Here is an 18,447-nt window from a genome sequence, read left to right as displayed (position 1 = left end):
GAGTACGGCGATACCAGATGTGTGACACTTTTTTGCAGCCTAGATGCGCAAAGGGGCCCAAATTCCTTTTATGAGGGCATTTTTAGACATTTGGATCCCAGACTTCTTCTCACGCTTTAGGGCCCCTAAAATGCCAGGGCAGTATAAATACCCCACATGTGACCCCATTTTGGAAAGAACCCCCCTAAAGGGTTAATGTCCTGCAGCACAAAGGGGTCCTCTTACCACATGTTGCTTTCATTTATACACTGAGCAGATGGCAGATCTCCCTCCCTGCTCTGCGCTGGTTCCACTCTGCCTTCTCCTGCTCTGCTGAGTGAGGGAGCGTCTGCCAAGCGCAGGGACAGGGAGAAGTGCACACAGCCCAGGCACTGTTATCAGCTGCTGGGGAGGACCTGGCTTTAATCATTTACTTACAGTCCCTGGCTGTCAGTAACGTGACCTTGCACGCAGCCTGCTTCTGTGTCCTCCGTCCTTCAACAGATAGACAGACCCCATGCCTAGCAACCCTATTTAATTAAGCACAGGTAAAAGTAGGCAGTACAGGGGACAAAACTGTGGAATTAAGGGGTAATTGAATACACAGTGAAAAATTTAAATAGGGCCACCAAGGTGATATTAATCCCCACAATCCAATACTCCAAAAAAAAAAAATACGACAGTTATACTTTAAAGCGAACCTTTCACCTGGATTTCACTTAATAAACTATCAAAAGTACCTTATAGATCATCCTCATTGTGTTAGCACACGGTCTTGTCCCGCTTTTCTGTCATGTATATGCATGGAAAAATCGCTTTATAAAGTACTCTTCTCCAGCTCCACAAGTCACGGTAGAAGTCAAGGGGGTAGCCCTTCCCTCACTCCAGACTGTAACTCCCCTGCCCTAACCCCGCCTCTAAGCAGTGTAATTGACACCCGGCTCAGTCGCCGGGACCGCGCTTGTACAGGCGGGCGCATGCGCCGTCGGACTCAAGCGCGATCCTATAACTCAATCGCGCATGAGGAAGAGAAGACAGGCAGGCATCGGGGACGGCGCATGCGCGATTCAGTTACAGGATCGCACTTGAGTCCGACGGCGCATGCGCCGCCTGTACAAGCGCGGTCCCGGCGACTGAGCCGGGTGTCAGTTAGACTGCAGAGAGGCAGGGTTAGGGCAGGGGAGTTACAGTCTGGAGTGAGGGAAGGGCTACCCCCTTGACTTCTACCGTGACTTGTGGAGCTGGAGAAGAGTACTTTATAAAGCGATTTTTCCATGCATATACATGACAGAAAAGCGGAACAAGACTGTGTGCTAACACAATGAGGATGATCTATAAGGTACTTTTGATAGTTTATTAAGTGAAATCCAGGTGAAAGGTTCGCTTTAAGGGGGGCATATAATCTGGTTAGGATTAGTGTTGAGCAAACTTGTGTTTTAAATTCGGCGTCTAAAGTTCGGGTTCGGGTTATCGAAGTATCCCGTTATGGTCCGTGGTAGCGGAATCCATAATGGGATACTTTGATAACCCGAACCCAAACTTTAGACGCCGAACTTAAAACACAAGTTCGCTCAACACTAGTTAGGATCAAGGAATTACCACTCCTACACCCTGCTTCTATCTGTGTCTGCTAACATTATTGTCTTCTATGCATTCTGTTTTAGGTTCACCACAATGTGCATTCCTAATAATGTTTGTAGCTGTTTATTTCATGTAATGTACCTGGTTCACCAGTAGGTGGCAGCAAGCATGGCAGAGCTACAGTTAGAGAGAATGGAACCTTTCTTTCCATTTTAACGCTCTCTCTAAGGAAGGGTGGCGACTAGTTAGTTAGAAGTCAGTCCTAGCTTACCCCAAGCTAGGTGAAGGTGTGCAGGGCCACGTCTCTTCGGGACATACCCAAGCCCAAACCACCAAGCCAGCCAGAGCACCCTAAGCTCAGCTGCACATGTAGGCCAAAGCTTAGAGCCTCAGAAGCCAGAAAGAAAGTTCCCTGGATTAAGCTAGAGTCAGACTACAAAGAGAGAAGTTGCAGCATCCTGCAGAAGCAAAGATTCTATTTAAGTCTGTTAGTACAGCAGTGCCAGAGAGCAACAGATGTAGCAGAGATGAGTTTGCCTGCCAGTTTTAATGCTAAAGCCTGCTGGAACCAAGACAAAGTTTGAAGACTGTTTCTGATGAACGCTTATTCAAGTAAAGCTGCTGTCGTACTTTTATTCCGGCCGCTTCTCTGCATCTTTGCCGTGCTGCCGCTGGAACTCCGGGCTGCCCCCATTATAGTCAAAGGGGCCAGAGCAGTAGTCCGGGGGCACGCATGCACTAGCGGCAGCACGGATCTGACGGGCTGTTCACCCGCCGTAACAGCCTGCCGGAGTTCCCTGCCGCTAGTGTGAAACTAGCCTAAGTAGTTACTTATACAGATGTCAGGAGAGATGACAGGTCCTTTATTAAAATGTTTCTGTCTTCCATAGGTACCTGAACAAGAACGATCCTTGTCCTTAAGCTGGAACATGACAGCTGTGGTTTGCTTAGGGTCAATTTCTAATATCAAAGCTTTGTGGGAGAGAAGAATCCATAAACACCAGGAGGAGCTGAAAGCAGAGAGAAGCCGAAGAGGAAAAGCTTCTGTGGGAGAGTAAGTAGGACACCACACCATACCGGCATATGCATATTTCATGGTGTATGTGACTACTGAGGCGGTCCTATTAGTGATTGACAGCTCTCTCTGTATACACAGTCATAGAAGGAAACCTATCAATCACTGATAGGACCTCCTTCTTGACTTTAAAGTCCAGAATGAGCAGGGATTTAAAGGGGTTATCTCATGACTAATTAAAAAAATTAAAATCAGATAAAAGATGACAATCTCTTTCTAACAAAGCTAGAACCAGCCCCGTACCTAACATGGATCCAGAGAACTCCCCATTCATTGCTCTGCTAGATTTATATCAAGCTGACAGCTCAAGGGGAGTGTCTTTTCTGCTGCAGCTCAGGGGGCGTGTCTCAGCTCTCCCTATCACAGCTCAGGAGGCAGTTGAAGGATGAAACTGAGCATGTGCGGCCTTCTCAGTGAGCCGGACAAAGAAATAATAGAAAAACTAACAGCAGATGGCTGATACATTTTATTGAATAACTCAGTGGCTATGCTAAATTTTTAATTACATGCAATTACAGAAGTATTCAGATCCAGGTGCTGGTTTGAAAACTGTAGAATATTTTTCATGGGACAATCCCTTTAAAATTTTAAATGAATAAATTACAGGTTTTACTGAATCTTTCCCATAAAACTAGGTTTCCTTTAATATATATTTATATCAGACAGAGCTCTGATTTCCCAATAAGGAGCTCCGAACCTCCTGCAATCTGTAATCACCACTCAAAGGAGTTTCCTGTATGCAGTGTTATGATGAAGCTCAATGTACACTGCCTGTCCAAAAAAAAAAGTCGCCACCTGGATTTAACTAAGCAAATAGTTATGAGCCTCCTATTGGATAATTACTGCATGGGCGATTATCTTTCAGCTGGCAACAAGCTATTTAACCCCAACTTGTGCAATGAGTTGCTTCTCATTTCTCAAACAACCATGTCGAAAGACACATCCCGTGGTCGAGGAAAAGATGTCAGTCTGTTTGAGAAGGGTCAAATCATTGGCATGCATCAAGCAGAGAAAAGAGCTAAGGAGATTGCAGAAACTACTAAAATTAGGTTAAGAGCTGTCCAACGCATTATTATACACTGGAAAGATAGTGGGGACCCATCGTATTCGAGGAAGAATGTGGCGGGAAAAAAATCCGAATGATCGTGATCGGTGATCACTTAAACGTTTGGTGAAATCAAATCGAAGAAAAACAACAGTAGAACTCAGGGCTATGTTTAATAGTGAAAGTAAGAACATTTCCACACGCACAATGCGAAGGGAACTCAAGGAATTGGGACTGAACAGCTGTGTAGCCGTAAGAAAAACACTAATCAGTGAGGCAAACCAGAAAAAAAGGCTTCAATTTGCTAGGGAGCATAAAGATTGGACTCTGGAGCAATGGAAGAAGGTCATGTGGTCTGATGAGTCCAGATTTACCCTGTTCCAGAGTGATGGGCGCATCAGGGTAAGAAGAGAGGCAGATGAAGTGATGCACCCATCATGCCTAGTGCCTACTGTACAAGCCTGTGGGGCAGTGCTATGATCTGGGGTTGCTGCAGTTGGTCAGGTCTAGGTTCAGCAACAGTATGTGCTCCAAGAATGAGGTCAGCCGACTACCTGAACATACTGAATGACCAGGGTATTCCATCAATGGATTTTTTCTTCCCTGATGGCACGGGCATATTCCAAGATGACAATGCCAAGATTCATCGGGCTCAATTTGTGAAAGAGTGCTTCAGGGACCATGATACATCATTATCACACATGAATTGGCCACCACAGAGTCCAGACCTTAAAGGGACACTGACAGGCCCTATAAACATATTTAGTTATTCCTATGCAGTCATAGGTCTATTAACCACCTCAGCCCCCAGTGCTTAAACACCCTGAAAGACCAGGCCACTTTTTACACTTCTGACCTACACTACTTTCACCGTTTATTGCTCGGTCATGCAACTTACCACCCAAATGAATTTTACCTCCTTTTCTTCTCACTAATAGAGCTTTCATTTGGTGGTATTTCATTGCTGCTGACATTTTTACTTTTTTTGTTATTAATCGAAATTTAACGATTTTTTTGCAAAAAAATGACATTTTTCACTTTCAGTTGTAAAATTTTGCAAAAAAAACGACATCCATATAGAAATTTTGCTCTAAATTTATAGTTCTACATGTCTTTGATAAAAAAAAAATGTTTGGGTAAAAAAAAAAATGGTTTGGGTAAAAGTTATAGCGTTTACAAACTATGGTACAAAAATGTGAATTTCCGCTTTTTGAAGCAGCTCTGACTTTCTGAGCACCTGTCATGTTTCCTGAGGTTCTACAATGCCCAGACAGTACAAACACCCCACAAATGACCCCATTTCTGAAAGTACACACCCTAAGGTATTCGCTGATGGGCATAGTGAGTTCATAGAACTTTTTATTTTTTGTCACAAGTTAGCGGAAAATGATGATTTTTTTTTTTTTTTTTTCTTACAAAGTCTCATATTCCACTAACTTGTGACAAAAAATAAAAAGTTCTATGAACTCACTATGCCCATCAGCGAATACCTTGGGGTCTCTTCTTTCCAAAATGGGGTCACTTGTGGGGTAGTTATACTGCCCTGGCATTCTAGGGGCCCTAATGTGTGGTAAGGAGTTTGAAATCAAATTCTGTAAAAAATGACCTGTGAAATCCGAAAGGTGCTCTTTGGAATATGGGCCCCTTTGCCCACCTAGGCTGCAAAAAAGTGTCACACATCTGGTATCTCCGTACTCAGGAGAAGGTGGGGAATGTGTTTTGGGGTGTCATTTTATATATACCCATGCTGGGTGAGAGAAATATCTTGGCAAAAGACAACTTTTCCCATTTTTTTTATACAAAGTTGTCATTTGACCAAGATATTTATCTCACCCAGCATGGGTATATGTAAAAAGACACCCCAAAACACATTCCTCAACTTCTCCTGAGTACGGGGATACCAGATGTGTGACACTTTTTTGCAGCCTAGGTGGGCAAAGGGGCCCATATTCCAAAGAGCACCTTTCGGATTTCACAGGTCATTTTTTCCAGAATTTGATTTCAAACTCCTTACCACACATTTGGGCCCCTAGAATACCAGGGCAGTATAACTACCCCACAAGTGACCCCATTTTGGAAAGAAGACACCCCAAGGTATTCCGTGAGGGGCATGGCGAGTTCCTAGAATTTTTTATTTTTTGTCACAAGTTAGTGGAAAATGATGATTTTTTTTTTTTTTTCATACAAAGTCTCATATTCCACAAACTTGTGACAAAAAATAAAAACTTCCATGAACTCACTATGCCCATCAGCGAATACCTTGGGGTCTCTTCTTTCCAAAATGGGGTCACTTGTGGGGTAGTTATACTGCCCTGGCATTCTAGGGGCCCAAATGTGTGGTAAGTAGGTAAATGACCTGTGAAATCCGAAAGGTGCTCTTTGGAATGTGGGCCCCTTTGCCCACCTAGGCTGCAAAAAAGTGTCACACATCTGGTATCTCTGTATTCAGGAGAAGTTGAGGAATGTGTTTTGGGGTGTCTTTTTACATATACCCATGCTGGGTGAGATAAATATCTTGGTCAAATGCCAACTTTGTATAAAAAAATGGGAAAAGTTGTCTTTTGCCAAGATATTTCTCTCACCCAGCATGGGTATATGTAAAATGACACCCCAAAACACATTCCCCAACTTCTCCCGATTACGGAGATACCAGATGTGTGACACTTTTTTGCAGCCGAGGTGGGCAAAGGGGCCCATATTCAAAAGAGCACCTTTCGGATTTCACAGGTCATTTTTTACAGAATTTGATTTCAAACTCCTTACCACACATTTGGGCCCCTAGAATGCCAGGGCAGTATAACTACCCCACAAGTGACCCCATTTTGGAAAGAAGAGACCCCAAGGTATTCGCTGATGGGCATAGTGAGTTCTTGGAAGTTTTTATTTTTTGTCACAAGTTAGTGGAATATGAGACTTTGTATGAAAAAAAAAAAAAAAAAAAAATAAGCATTTTCCACTAACTTGTGACAAAAAATAAAAAATTCTAGGAACTCGCCATGCCCCTCACGGAATACCTTGGGGTGTCTTCTTTCCAAAATGGGGTCACTTGTGGGGTAGTTATACTGCCCTGGCATTTTCCAGGGGCCCTAATGTGTGGTAAGTAGGTAAATGACCTGTGAAATCCTAAAGGTGCTCTTTGGAATATGGGCCCCTTTGCCCACCTAGGCTGCAAAAAAGTGTCACACATGTGGTATCGCCGTATTCAGGAGAAGTTGGGGAATGTGTTTTGGGGTGTCATTTTACATATACCCATGCTGGGTGAGAGAAATATCTTGGCAAAAGACAACTTTTCCCATTTTTTTATACAAAGTTGGCATTTGACCAAGATATTTCTCTCACCCAGCATGGGTATATGTAAAATGACACCCCAAAACACATTTCCCAACTTCTCCTGAGTACGGCGATACCAGATGTGTGACACTTTTTTGCAGCCTAGATGCGCAAAGGTGCCCAAATTCCTTTTAGGAGGGCATTTTTAGACATTTGGATACCAGACTTCTTCTCACGCTTTGGGGCCCCTAGAATGCCAGGGCAGTATAAATACCCCACATGTGACCCCATTTTGGAAAGAAGACACCCCAAGGTATTCAATGAGGGGCATGGCGAGTTCATAGAAATTTTTTTTTTTTGGCACAAGTTAGCGGAAATTGATATTTTTAATTTTTTTCTCACAAAGTCTCCCGTTCCGCTAACTTGGGACAAAAATTTCAATCTTTCATGGACTCAATATGCCCCTCACGGAATACCTGGGGGTGTCTTCTTTCCGAAATGGGGTCACATGTGGGGTATTTATACTGCCCTGGCATTCTAGGGGCCCTAAAGCGTGAGAAGAAGTCTGGAATATAAATGTCTAAAAAGTTTTACGCATTTGGATTCCGTGAGGGGTATGGTGAGTTCATGTGAGATTTTATTTTTTGACACAAGTTAGTGGAATATGAGACTTTGTAAGAAAAAAAAAAATAAATTCCGCTAACTTGGGCCAAAAAAATATCTGAATGGAGCCTTACAGAGGGGTGATCAATGACAGGGGGGTGATCAATGACAGGGGGGTGATCAATGACAGGGGGGTGATCAATGACAGGGGGGTGATCAATGACAGGGGGGTGATCAGGGAGTCTATATGGGGTGATAACCACAGTCATTGATCACGCCCGTGTAAGGCTTCATTCAGACGTCCGGATGCGTTTTGCGGATCCGATCCATCTATCAGTGCATCCGTAAAAATCATGCGGACATCTGAATGGAGGTTTACAGGGGGGTAATCAATGACAGGGGGGTAATCAGGGAGTCTATATGGGGTGATCACCACAGTCATTGATCATGCCCCTGTAAGGCTTCATTCAGACGTCCGGATGCGTTTTGCGGATCCGATCCATCTATCAGTGCATCCGTAAAAATCATGCGGACATCTGAATGGAGCTTTACAGGGGGGTAATCAATGACAGGGGGGTAATCAATGACAGGGGGGTGATCAGGGAGTCTATATGGGGTGATCACCACAGTCATTGATCATGCCCCTGTAAGGCTTAATTCAGACGTCCGGATGCGTTTTGCGGATCCGATCCATCTATCAGTGCATCCGTAAAAATCATGCGGACATCTGAATGGAGCTTTACAGGGGGGTAATCAATGACAGGGGGGTGATCACCACAGTCATTGATCATGCCCCTGTAAGGCTTCATTCAGACGACCGGATGCGTTTTGCGGATCCGATCCATGTATCAGTGCATCCGTAAAAATCATGCGGACATCTGAATGGAGCTTTACAGGGGGGTGATCAGGGAGTCTATATGGGGTGATCACCACAGTCATTGATCATGCCCCTGTAAGGCTTCATTCAGACGTCCGGATGCGTTTTGCGGATCCGATCCATCTATCAGTGCATCCGTAAAAATCATGCGGACATCTGAATGGAGCTTTACAGGGGGGTAATCAATGACAGGGGGGTAATCAATGACAGGGGGGTGATCAGGGAGTCTATATGGGGTGATCACCACAGTCATTGATCATGCCCCTGTAAGGCTTCATTCAGACGTCCGGATGCGTTTTGCGGATCCGATCCATCTATCAGTGCATCCGTAAAAATCATGCGGACATCTGAATGGAGCTTTACAGGGGGGTAATCAATGACAGGGGGGTAATCACCACAGTCATTGATCATGCCCCTGTAAGGCTTCATTCAGACGACCGGATGCGTTTTGCGGATCCGATCCATGTATCAGTGCATCCGTAAAAATCATGCGGACATCTGAATGGAGCTTTACAGGGGGGTAATCAATGACAGGGGGGTGATCAGGGAGTCTATATGGGGTGATCACCAGAGTCATTGATCATGCCCCTGTAAGGCTTCATTCAGACGTCCGGATGCGTTTTGCGGATCCGATCCATCTATCAGTGGATCCGTAAAAATCATGCGGACGTCTGAATGGAGCTTTACAGGGGGTTGATCAATGACAGGGGGGTAATCAATGACAGGGGGGTGATCAGGGAGTCTATATGGGGTGATCAGGGGTGATTAGGGGTGATCAGGGGCTAATAAGGGGTTAATAAGTGACGGGGGGGGGGGGGTGTAGTGTAGTGTAGTGGTGCTTGGTGCTACTTTACTGAGCTACCTGTGTCCTCTGGTGGTCGATCCAAACAAAGGGGACCACCAGAGGACCAGGTATATTAGACGCTGTTATCAAAACAGCGTCTAATATACCTGTTAGGGGTTAAAAAAAACACATCTCCAGCCTGCCAGCGAACGATCGCCGCTGGCAGGCTGGAGATCAACTCTCTTACCTTCCGTTCCTGTGAGCGCGCGCGCCTGTGTGCGCGCGTTCACAGGAAGTCTCGCGTCTCGCGAGATGACGCGTATATGCGTGACTGTGCGCAGCGCTGCCACCTCCGGAACGCGATCCTGCGTTAGGCGGTCCGGAGGTGGTTAAAGTGTATTCCAATGATATAAGAGTACCCCCTGTCCGCATTGTAAACCATGTAAAAACAACTTTATATTGATCTGTCAATCACATTTCTTTATGCCCAAGGGGCGTTTTTTCTCCTACCTTCGTGCCCAGCCGCGTCTCAACTGTCGATTCTTAGCGCCGCCCAGCTCATTATTATTCACTGCGCTGGGCGGCTCTTACATTCCCCGATCCTGTCAGTTCCTGCGCATGCCCGATAGATACTTATGGGCATCGGCCTCAATCGGACCATCTGCGCATGCGCCGGCACCCTCCCAAGCCTGTAATTGAATCCAGCGCTCATCTCTCTGGTGACAGGATCGGGGAATGTAAGAGCCGCCCAGCGCAGTGAATAATAATGAGCTGGGCGACGCTAGGAATCGACAGTTGAGGCGCAGCTGGGCACGAAGGTAGGAGAAAAAACGCCCCTTGGGCATAAAGAAATGTGATTGACAGATCAATATAAAGTTGTTTTTACATGGTTTACAATGTGGACAGGGGGTACTCTTATATCATTGGAATACACTTTAATAGATCTATGACTGCATAGGAATAACTAAATATGTTTATAGGGCCTGTCAGTGTCCCTTTAACCCCATTGAGAATCGTTGGGATGTGCTGGAGAAGGCTTTGTGCAGCAGTCAGACTCTACCATCATCAATGCAAGATCTTGGTGAAAAAGTAATGCAACACTGGATGGAAATAAATCTTGTGACAATGCAGAATGCGTGCCGTAATCAAAGCTAAAGGCGACTCTTTTTTTGGTGAACCTGTTTAGACCAAATGATATTTAGGTTGGAAATTCACTTGAGTGACGTCCGAGTTCGCAGCATCGCTGCCGAAATCCCACACCTGCGCCGAATACAGAAGTGGACGGCGCAGGTGCGGGATTTCGTCAGCGATGCTGCGAACTCGGACGTCACTCAAGAGGAGGGGGGCGGGCTAGACGGAGGACCTGGGCGGGATAAATGGTCAGTAGATGGAGCCTCTAGGTGCTGAATCAATGCCCTCATAGCACCTAGAGACTCATTAGCATATTGTAAAAGTGTGTTTTTTAGGAGAACGGCCTCAGGGACAAATGTATAAAGAACACTGTTATGTACTGCTGACATTAGCACATCGCTAATGTCAGTCAGCTACATAACAGAATTTCTGATGGTAGAAACCCTTTAAGGTGGTAATAGTATTGTACACGTGTATGTGCTACTTAAATGGTTTAGAATACGCGTGCTCTAATGTAATATGTGTCATACTTTGGTGGAACAGGATCTCGAATGTATGGGAAAGTCGGATCCAGTTATCTAAGCTGAAAGAAAAAGTTTACAATGAAGACGGAAGATTAATCCTAAGGATAGAAAAGGAGGAGTGGAAGGTAATTTCTAACCTAAGGCCTTTTTTGGAGCTTTCATAATAATACTTGTTTGAATGAGATCATAATTATTATTTTTTTCTATAATTTTTTGTCACAAGTAGGAATTTAAAGTGGTATTCCGACTTCACACTATTGATATTATATTGGTGGGGTTCTGACTCCCCCTGCAGTAGTGAAGGGTAATTACAGCTTCATCCCATACAAGTGAACGGGAGAAAGCTGTAATCACCCTATACCACCGCTACTGTGTAGACAGCATTCAGATAAACATTGAAGAGGCTGTGGTGCGTGCACAAACACAAGGCCCCTTCAAACAGCTAGGGGACCGGCTACACAGTGATATGAAAGTCACGCGACATTTCATGTAATGAATTTCAATGGTGTCACTATGGGACATGGTAAATGCCACGACAGTCGCAAAAAATCCATCCAAATTGGATTTTTCTGTTGCCACACCATTGAAACACATTATATCAAATGTTGCACGACTTTCCTGTTGAGTGGCGCCATGTAGCCATAAACTTTTGTGTTGTGCGACTTGATGTTGCATGACATGTCATCATGTAGCCGGACCCTAATTGGCGGGGATGCTATAGATGCAGTGCATGTTCCGTAAGCATCATGGGATATATGGTTTTCAGTATATTGCCGAAATCTTTAACATGCTCGCTCAGGAAAGTCACGCAACAACACAACAGTGTGAGCCAGTAATTGGGATACTGGTAAACAAAATTTTGCAAAGATATTGCATAGTCTGCATCTGTTAACCTTGTACAGCAGATACATGACCCTTTTAAGGGTATGGACACACGGTCAGGTTTCTACATGCAGCTTTGAAGGCCAAATTTAGGAGTGGATCATGAAAGGAGATAAACTATACAGGACATATAGGACTTCTCATTGAATTCAGTCCTGGTTTTGGCTTTCAAAACTGCATGCAGAAACCTGACCGTGTGGCCATACCCCTAGAGGCTTATTCGTAACTCACACATCTATGGCATGGATATGTCATAGATGTGTGATAGCTGTGAGTCCTAATTCCATGATCGGCACCCTTGTGGAGAACGGGGGTCCCTGACTCCTATCTTGTCTGGTGAGGTGGCTTTTGGTCACGTCATTCAGGCAGAGAAGCAGTGGAGTGGTGGCTCTCTCCAGTCTCTTCTATGGAAGCGTTCCTATATTCTCTAGTGGTGAGGCATATATTTGAGGCATCTAGTGGCTGTATCATTCTCACTGCTGATCTCTAACTTTTCAAATAGAGAATTCTCTTGTTATCCATTCTACTTTTACTTACAAACATCCTTGTAGGGCTCATGCTAACGAACGTAAGGGATCCGTGGCCCATATTGCAGACCGCAAAATGTCTTATCTTTGGCAGAGCAGAGGCACAGAACGGAAGCCTGCGGAAACACTATGAGGCACTTCTGTGGGCTTTCAGGTCTGTGCCTCTGCACTGCAAGATAAGCATGTCCTATATTTTGCCGTATCTTGCGGATCACGAATCCATTCAAGACAATGGGTCTGCATCCCCAGCACGGAGTGCACACAGCCTGTGCATTGCAGACCGGCAGCACGGGCATGGATCCCTTACGTTTTTGGGCATGAGCTCTTAGATGGATGCTTCCACCACAGCTACCACCACTTTAATAACTGTACCATCTTCTCTCCTTGTTGCAGACTCTTCCAGCATGTCTGGTGAAGTTACCACAACTTCAAGAATGGCAACTACACCGCACAGGTCTCACCACTATTCCCACATTCATTGCCAACTTTAATAACCTGCTGGTCCTGGACTTATCTCGAAATGTAATAAATCAAATCCCTCCGGAGATTGGTGAGTTACTATACAGTTAAGGGCTCATGCACACGATCGTATTTTCTTTCCGTGTCCATAAAAAAAATTTGCGGACCGTATGCAGAACCATTAATTTCAATGTGTCCGCAAAAAAAACCGAAGTTACTCCGTGTGCACTCCATTTCTGTATCTCCATTGGGCAAAAAAATAGAACATATCCTATTATTGTCTGCATTACGGACAAAGATAGTACTGTTCTATTAGGGGCCAGGTGTTCCGTTCCGCAAAATCCGGAATGCACACGAACGTCATCCGTGTTTTTTGTGGATGTTTTTTGCAGACCGCAAAATATATACTGTCGTGTGCATGAGCCCTAAAGGGAACCTATCAGCACCCGTATGCTGTCTTCACAGAGGTCAGCACAGTTTGTCACTCCTGCGATGGCATTTACGGTAGTACTTTTAGGCTAGGTTCACACAGAGTATTTTGGACAAGGAAAAAATCTGATAAGAATCTGCATCAGGTTTTTATTCCAGATTTTTTTTTTCCTAATGTGTTTTTAAAAAAAATTAAACATGATTTTCAGTGTGGTTTCGGCGAGGATTTTCATTCCTGCCAATTTTCAATTAATTTCAATATTGAATGAAAAGGACACCACTTTTTTCCGCGGTGCGGTTTTTAAAACCACATGCTGAAAAAAACAGCGCTGTATGGATTAACATGCAGATTCCCTGTGGAACAGACATATGCATGCGGACAGCACACGGTGGTCCATATCCAATCCGCAAAAAATGCAGATCTGATGTGGAGCAAAAATACAATTGTGTAAATCGGGCCTTATTGTGAGATTTTGATGCAGAATTCATGCAGATTTTGAGCTGCCACCCTTAGGCCACCTGCACAGGTTACGTGGATTCCCATGTGGAAAAACCACAGCGTAGTACAGTACCAGCAAAGTGTGTAAGGGTAGACAAATCTCATGTACACTTTGCGGATTGTTTCCATGCGGAATTCCAATGAAACGTAATATCTGTTGCAAAACCACATCTAATCTGCAATTAGACATTGTGGATTTTGCTGCAGATATGTTGCGTAAAAGCACATGAATCCTCAGGGAAATTAGTGCGGATCTTATGTGTGATCAACCGCATTGTGTGTAGATGGTCTTAGAGTACTGACCAGCCTACAGGTCCCCACGTCAAGCGCTAGCACTGATATTAGTCCAATATTGCAATCTGCGCTTACCCTCCCCTGCATCTAGACGATGTGTTGTGCGTAGGACAGAAAACTGTCAATCATCATCCGGAGGCGGGGAGGCTGAGGGCAGCGAGCGGCATAGGACTCACTGACACGTGTATCACAGTGTAGCAGGGCAACCATAGAAATGAATGGGGTCACAGCCTGACTTGCACGTTGACCATGAAGCAAGAGCTTCAAAAAAATCCATCAGGGTTGGATTTTTTGTGAACCTGAGATTGCGGTCATGGCAAATGATGTTGCCTTACTACACTGTGATATATGGGCACGACCAAGATCACCTTGTAGTCCTAACCTTAGAGTATGCCACCATTATTCCTTTAACAACTAAGATCAAGCCCAAGTTGCCTTGGTTATTTAAGGAATAGATCTACTTTAAGCAGCCGTATATGGAGATGTGCATTACATGTAATGAAATTGTGTCTGGTTTCCAGGTAGGCTGACTATGCTCCGTGAACTCCTCCTCAGTTATAATCGAATAGCAGAGGTCCCTGCGGAAATAAGTGGCTGTGAGAATCTAGAAAGATTGGAACTTGCGGTGAACAAAGATATTTCAGAGCTCCCAGCTCAGGTGAGAGAACAAGAAACCCTCGCTGTTCTGCCATCATACTGTGTGTTATAACCATACAATAATCCGCTGTCTAGCAGTGTGATATGGGAGCACAGTTCCTGTAGGACCTCAATGTGAGAAGTCTCGTCCCTTCTCCAGCTCAGTAAACTGACCCAGCTGACACATCTGGACCTGAACATGAACCAGTTTTCGACCCTCCCGAAGGCGGTCTTAGAGCTCCCTGCACTGGAGTGGCTGGACATGGGTAGCAATAAATTAAAGACCCTTCCTCAAGACATAGACAAGTGAGTACAGCCAGCTAAGTCCTAGTTATAGCCCTCTGTGAAATGATGGCTCATGGTGGTTGTCTCAATACAGAATGCAGTGTTTGCACACCTTGTGGCTTCAACGGAATGAAATCTCAGAGCTGCCAGATTCTATCAGAAGCCTACAGGGTCTCAACACACTTGTCCTAAGCAATAATCGGATGAGAGGGATCCCAGCTTGTCTGCAGAGCTTGCCAAATCTTAGGTAAGGGCACAGAGAAGTGCCATAATATTGTACCAGTTAACATTGTTATATTCTCTTTCAGGAAACGGTAAGGTAAAACCCTATGGAAGCTCTTTAACCCCTTAAAGACCAGGCCTATTTTCATTTTTGCATAACTCAAGCCATAACTTTTTTAATTTTCCGTTCACATAGCCATATGAGGGCAAGATGCATATGAAGACAAGATGCATTTTTTAATGCCACCATTTAATTTACCATGTCTTGTATTGGAAAACGGGAAAAAATCCTTTGTGGGGGTAAAATTGAAAAAAAACGAGATTTTTGTACCTACCGTAAAATCTGTTTCTCTTCCGTTCATTGGGGGACACAGGCCTTGACCATGGGTATAGCTGTTGCCGCTAGGAGGCGGACACTAAGCACACAAAGAGTAAGCTCCTCCCTCTTCAGCTACACCCTTCCTACAGGGACTAAGCTAATCAGTTGTAGGAGAAAAACTATGTACAAACCCAGAACCACACAGACCTGAAAGGCCCATAAACAAAAGAATGGGTGGGAGCTGTGCCCCCAATGAATGGAAGAGAAACAGATTTTACGGTAAGTACAAAAATCTGGTTTTCTCATCCGTATCATTGGGGGACACAGGCTGGACCATGGGACGTTACAGAGCAGTCCCCAAGGGTGGGCAAAACAAGCAACCCTCCTATCAATCAGAGAGCCACCGTCTGCAAAACTCTACGCCCCAGAGAAGTGTCAGATGACACAAAGGTGTGCACTCTGTAAAACTTGGAAAAAGTATGCAGAGACAACCAGGTTGCCGTCTTGCATACCTGAAGGGCCAAAGCCCCGTGATGCACCGCTCAAGAGGCCCCCACTGCCCGATCAAAATGAGCAGTCACCCGGAAGGGAGGTGCCCGGTTCTTAACGCGGTACGCTTCCACAATGGCCAAACTAATCCATCGGGAAATGGAAGACTTCGATGCCGCCAGCCCTCGTCTCGGCCCCTCTGGAATCACGAACAGGGAATCCGTCCGCTGGAAAGATGACGTCTGGGACAGATAGACTCGAACGGCTCGTACCAAATCCAGAGTGTGGCGCGACTGCTCCTGAGAATGAGACGGGTCTGGACAAAATGAGGGGAGAATAATCTCATTCAGATGGAATGCCGACACCACCTTCGGCAGGAAGGACTGCACAGGGCGAAGGACCACCTTAACCTGATAGAGGATCAGGAAAGGCGACCGACATGAAAGAGCCGCGAGTTCAGACACCCTACGATGGACGTAATTGCCACCAAAAACGCCACCTTGTAAGACAGGAAGCGAAGAGACACCTGCTGCAAAGGTTCAAACTGAGAAAACTGGTGGGAGTTGAGTACTAGATTAAGATCCCAAGGATCCAACGGAGGACGGAAAGGGGGGAGCAGCATGCGCCACCCCCTGCAGAAAAGTCAAAACTACCGAAAGTGAAGCCAAATTCCGCTGAAAAAGAATGGAGAGAGACGATACTTGCCCGTTGAGGGAGCTGAGAGCCAGCCCCAAGTCCATGCCCAACTGCAGGAAAGCCAAGAGTCGCGGCAAAGAGAACCGCCGTCGAGGGAGCAGCAGAAGGACGAACGCTGCAGGGCAGAAGCAGCAGATGTGCCCCTGAGCCCTGCATGCGGCACTGGAAAACGGACGCCCCCAGGTACCTGTTAGAGGGCGACAGCACGCCACCCTGCATACCCCCCCCCCTCTCCCCCTCCAGCAGAGACCTCCTGAAGGGCCCCATCATCGTAGGGACCAGGAACTTGGGGAGGGGAGGGAATTTGAAGGGGGAGCACTTTGGGGCCATTATTTTTTTTATAACCTGTCCGACGTCTTCTGCCTCACTAGCTCCAGCCTGATCACCACGTTCGGTGTGCGACCCCTTGGGGAGGACTGTCTGAGACTCCTGCTAGTAAAAAAAAGAAAAAAACAATGATGATGAGCCCCCAAGGCGGCGGAGACGCCGCCAGGCGGAGCAAGGGGACCGCCATGTCAGGAACCCTGTGGCCCACACTAGTACGAGCAGCTCTGGGGCTTGTACTAGTTTTCTGGCCCACCAGTTAAGTCCACCGGAGGTCCCTACCGGTGAACTTGCATGGTATGCCCCAGAGCATTTTGAGCCTGCGATTCCTGATTTTGTTGGCCAACCAGGAATCCAGATTCCCACAGTGGGCTTCACTGAATATGACTATTTTTGTCTTTTTTTCAGTGACCATTTTGTAAATCTAATGGTGGAGCAAACAAACCTGTACGCCCAACAGTTCATTGCTCAACACCTGGGCTCCTGTTTGGCTAGGGCCGGTGGCTGGACTCCGGTCAGTGCAGCCGAGATGAGGACGTTTTGGGGCCTCGTGCTGCACATGGGCCTAGTAAAAAAAAAAACAGTGTTAGGCATTACTGGCGTGGGGACGTCCTCTACCAGACCCCACTTTACAGTACGGCCATGACACGCTCCCGTTTTGAGGCCATTCGGAAATTCCTGCATTATGCAGATAATGCAGCATATCCCCACCCAAGGTGATCCTGCCTATGATCGCCTGTACAAAATCAGGCCGGTCATCGATCACTTTGGGGCCACATTTTTGGAGGCTTATGTACCTGGAAGGGAGGTCGCGGTTGATGAGTCTCTCATTGCTTTCAAGAGGAGACTCATTTTCCGCCAGTATGTTCCCTCTAAGCGGGCGAGGTATGGCGTGAAGCTGTACAAACTTTGTGAGAGTACCTCAGGGTACACTTACAAGTTTCGTGTGTACGAGGGGCGAGAGTCCTTTATTGAACCCCCAGAATGTCCCCCCACTCTGGGTGTTAGCGGGAAACTTGTGTAGGACCTTATGCACCCACTGCTAGATAAGGGTTACCTCCTGTACGTGGATAACTTTTATACTAGTATCCCCTTGTTCCAGTCCCTCGCCGCCAGATCCACGTCCGCTTGTGGGACCGTGCGGAAAAATCAACGCTGCCTCCCTACCCACCCCTCCAGGTACCTTTTCCCAGGGGTGAGACCCGTGTCCTTACCAGTGGAAACCTGTTGCTGGTCAGATATAAGGATAAGAGGGATGTCCTTGTACTGTCCACAATTCACGGTAACGGCATCACCCCTGTCCCTATGCGAGGTACCACGGCAACTGTCCTCAAGCCCGATTGTATCGTCGACTACAATCGGTATATGGGAGGAGTTGATCTCTCTGATCAAGTCCTCAAGCCATATAATGCCATGCGGAAAACCCAGGCATGGTACAAAAAAGTTGCAGTCTACTTGGTACAGGTTGCCTTGCACAACTCTTTTGCGCTGTGCCGGAGTGCTGGCAACACAGGGAA

At 45.9% G+C, this 18,447-nt stretch overlaps 1 protein-coding gene across 1 annotated transcript in view; it reads left to right on the top strand.

Annotated features, from left to right (window-relative positions):
• The window catches only part of LRRC39 (leucine rich repeat containing 39), a 37,136-nt gene that overhangs the window by 14,809 nt on the left and 3,880 nt on the right, over positions 1-18,447 (top strand). Inside the window, exons 2-7 of the mRNA XM_040408248.1 lie at positions 2,451-2,614; positions 10,889-10,994; positions 12,672-12,828; positions 14,481-14,617; positions 14,756-14,901; positions 14,975-15,127. Coding sequence (XP_040264182.1) covers positions 2,490-2,614; positions 10,889-10,994; positions 12,672-12,828; positions 14,481-14,617; positions 14,756-14,901; positions 14,975-15,127 — 824 coding nt within the window. The 5' untranslated portion in view covers positions 2,451-2,489. The remainder of the gene's footprint in view (positions 1-2,450; positions 2,615-10,888; positions 10,995-12,671; positions 12,829-14,480; positions 14,618-14,755; positions 14,902-14,974; positions 15,128-18,447) is intronic.

This window comes from Bufo bufo, chromosome 9 (genome assembly GCF_905171765.1).
Source record: "Bufo bufo chromosome 9, aBufBuf1.1, whole genome shotgun sequence".
NCBI lineage: Eukaryota > Metazoa > Chordata > Amphibia > Anura > Bufonidae > Bufo > Bufo bufo.
The sequence above is the reverse complement of the archived record's forward strand: the minus strand, read 5'-3'. Positions and strand labels throughout refer to the sequence as shown.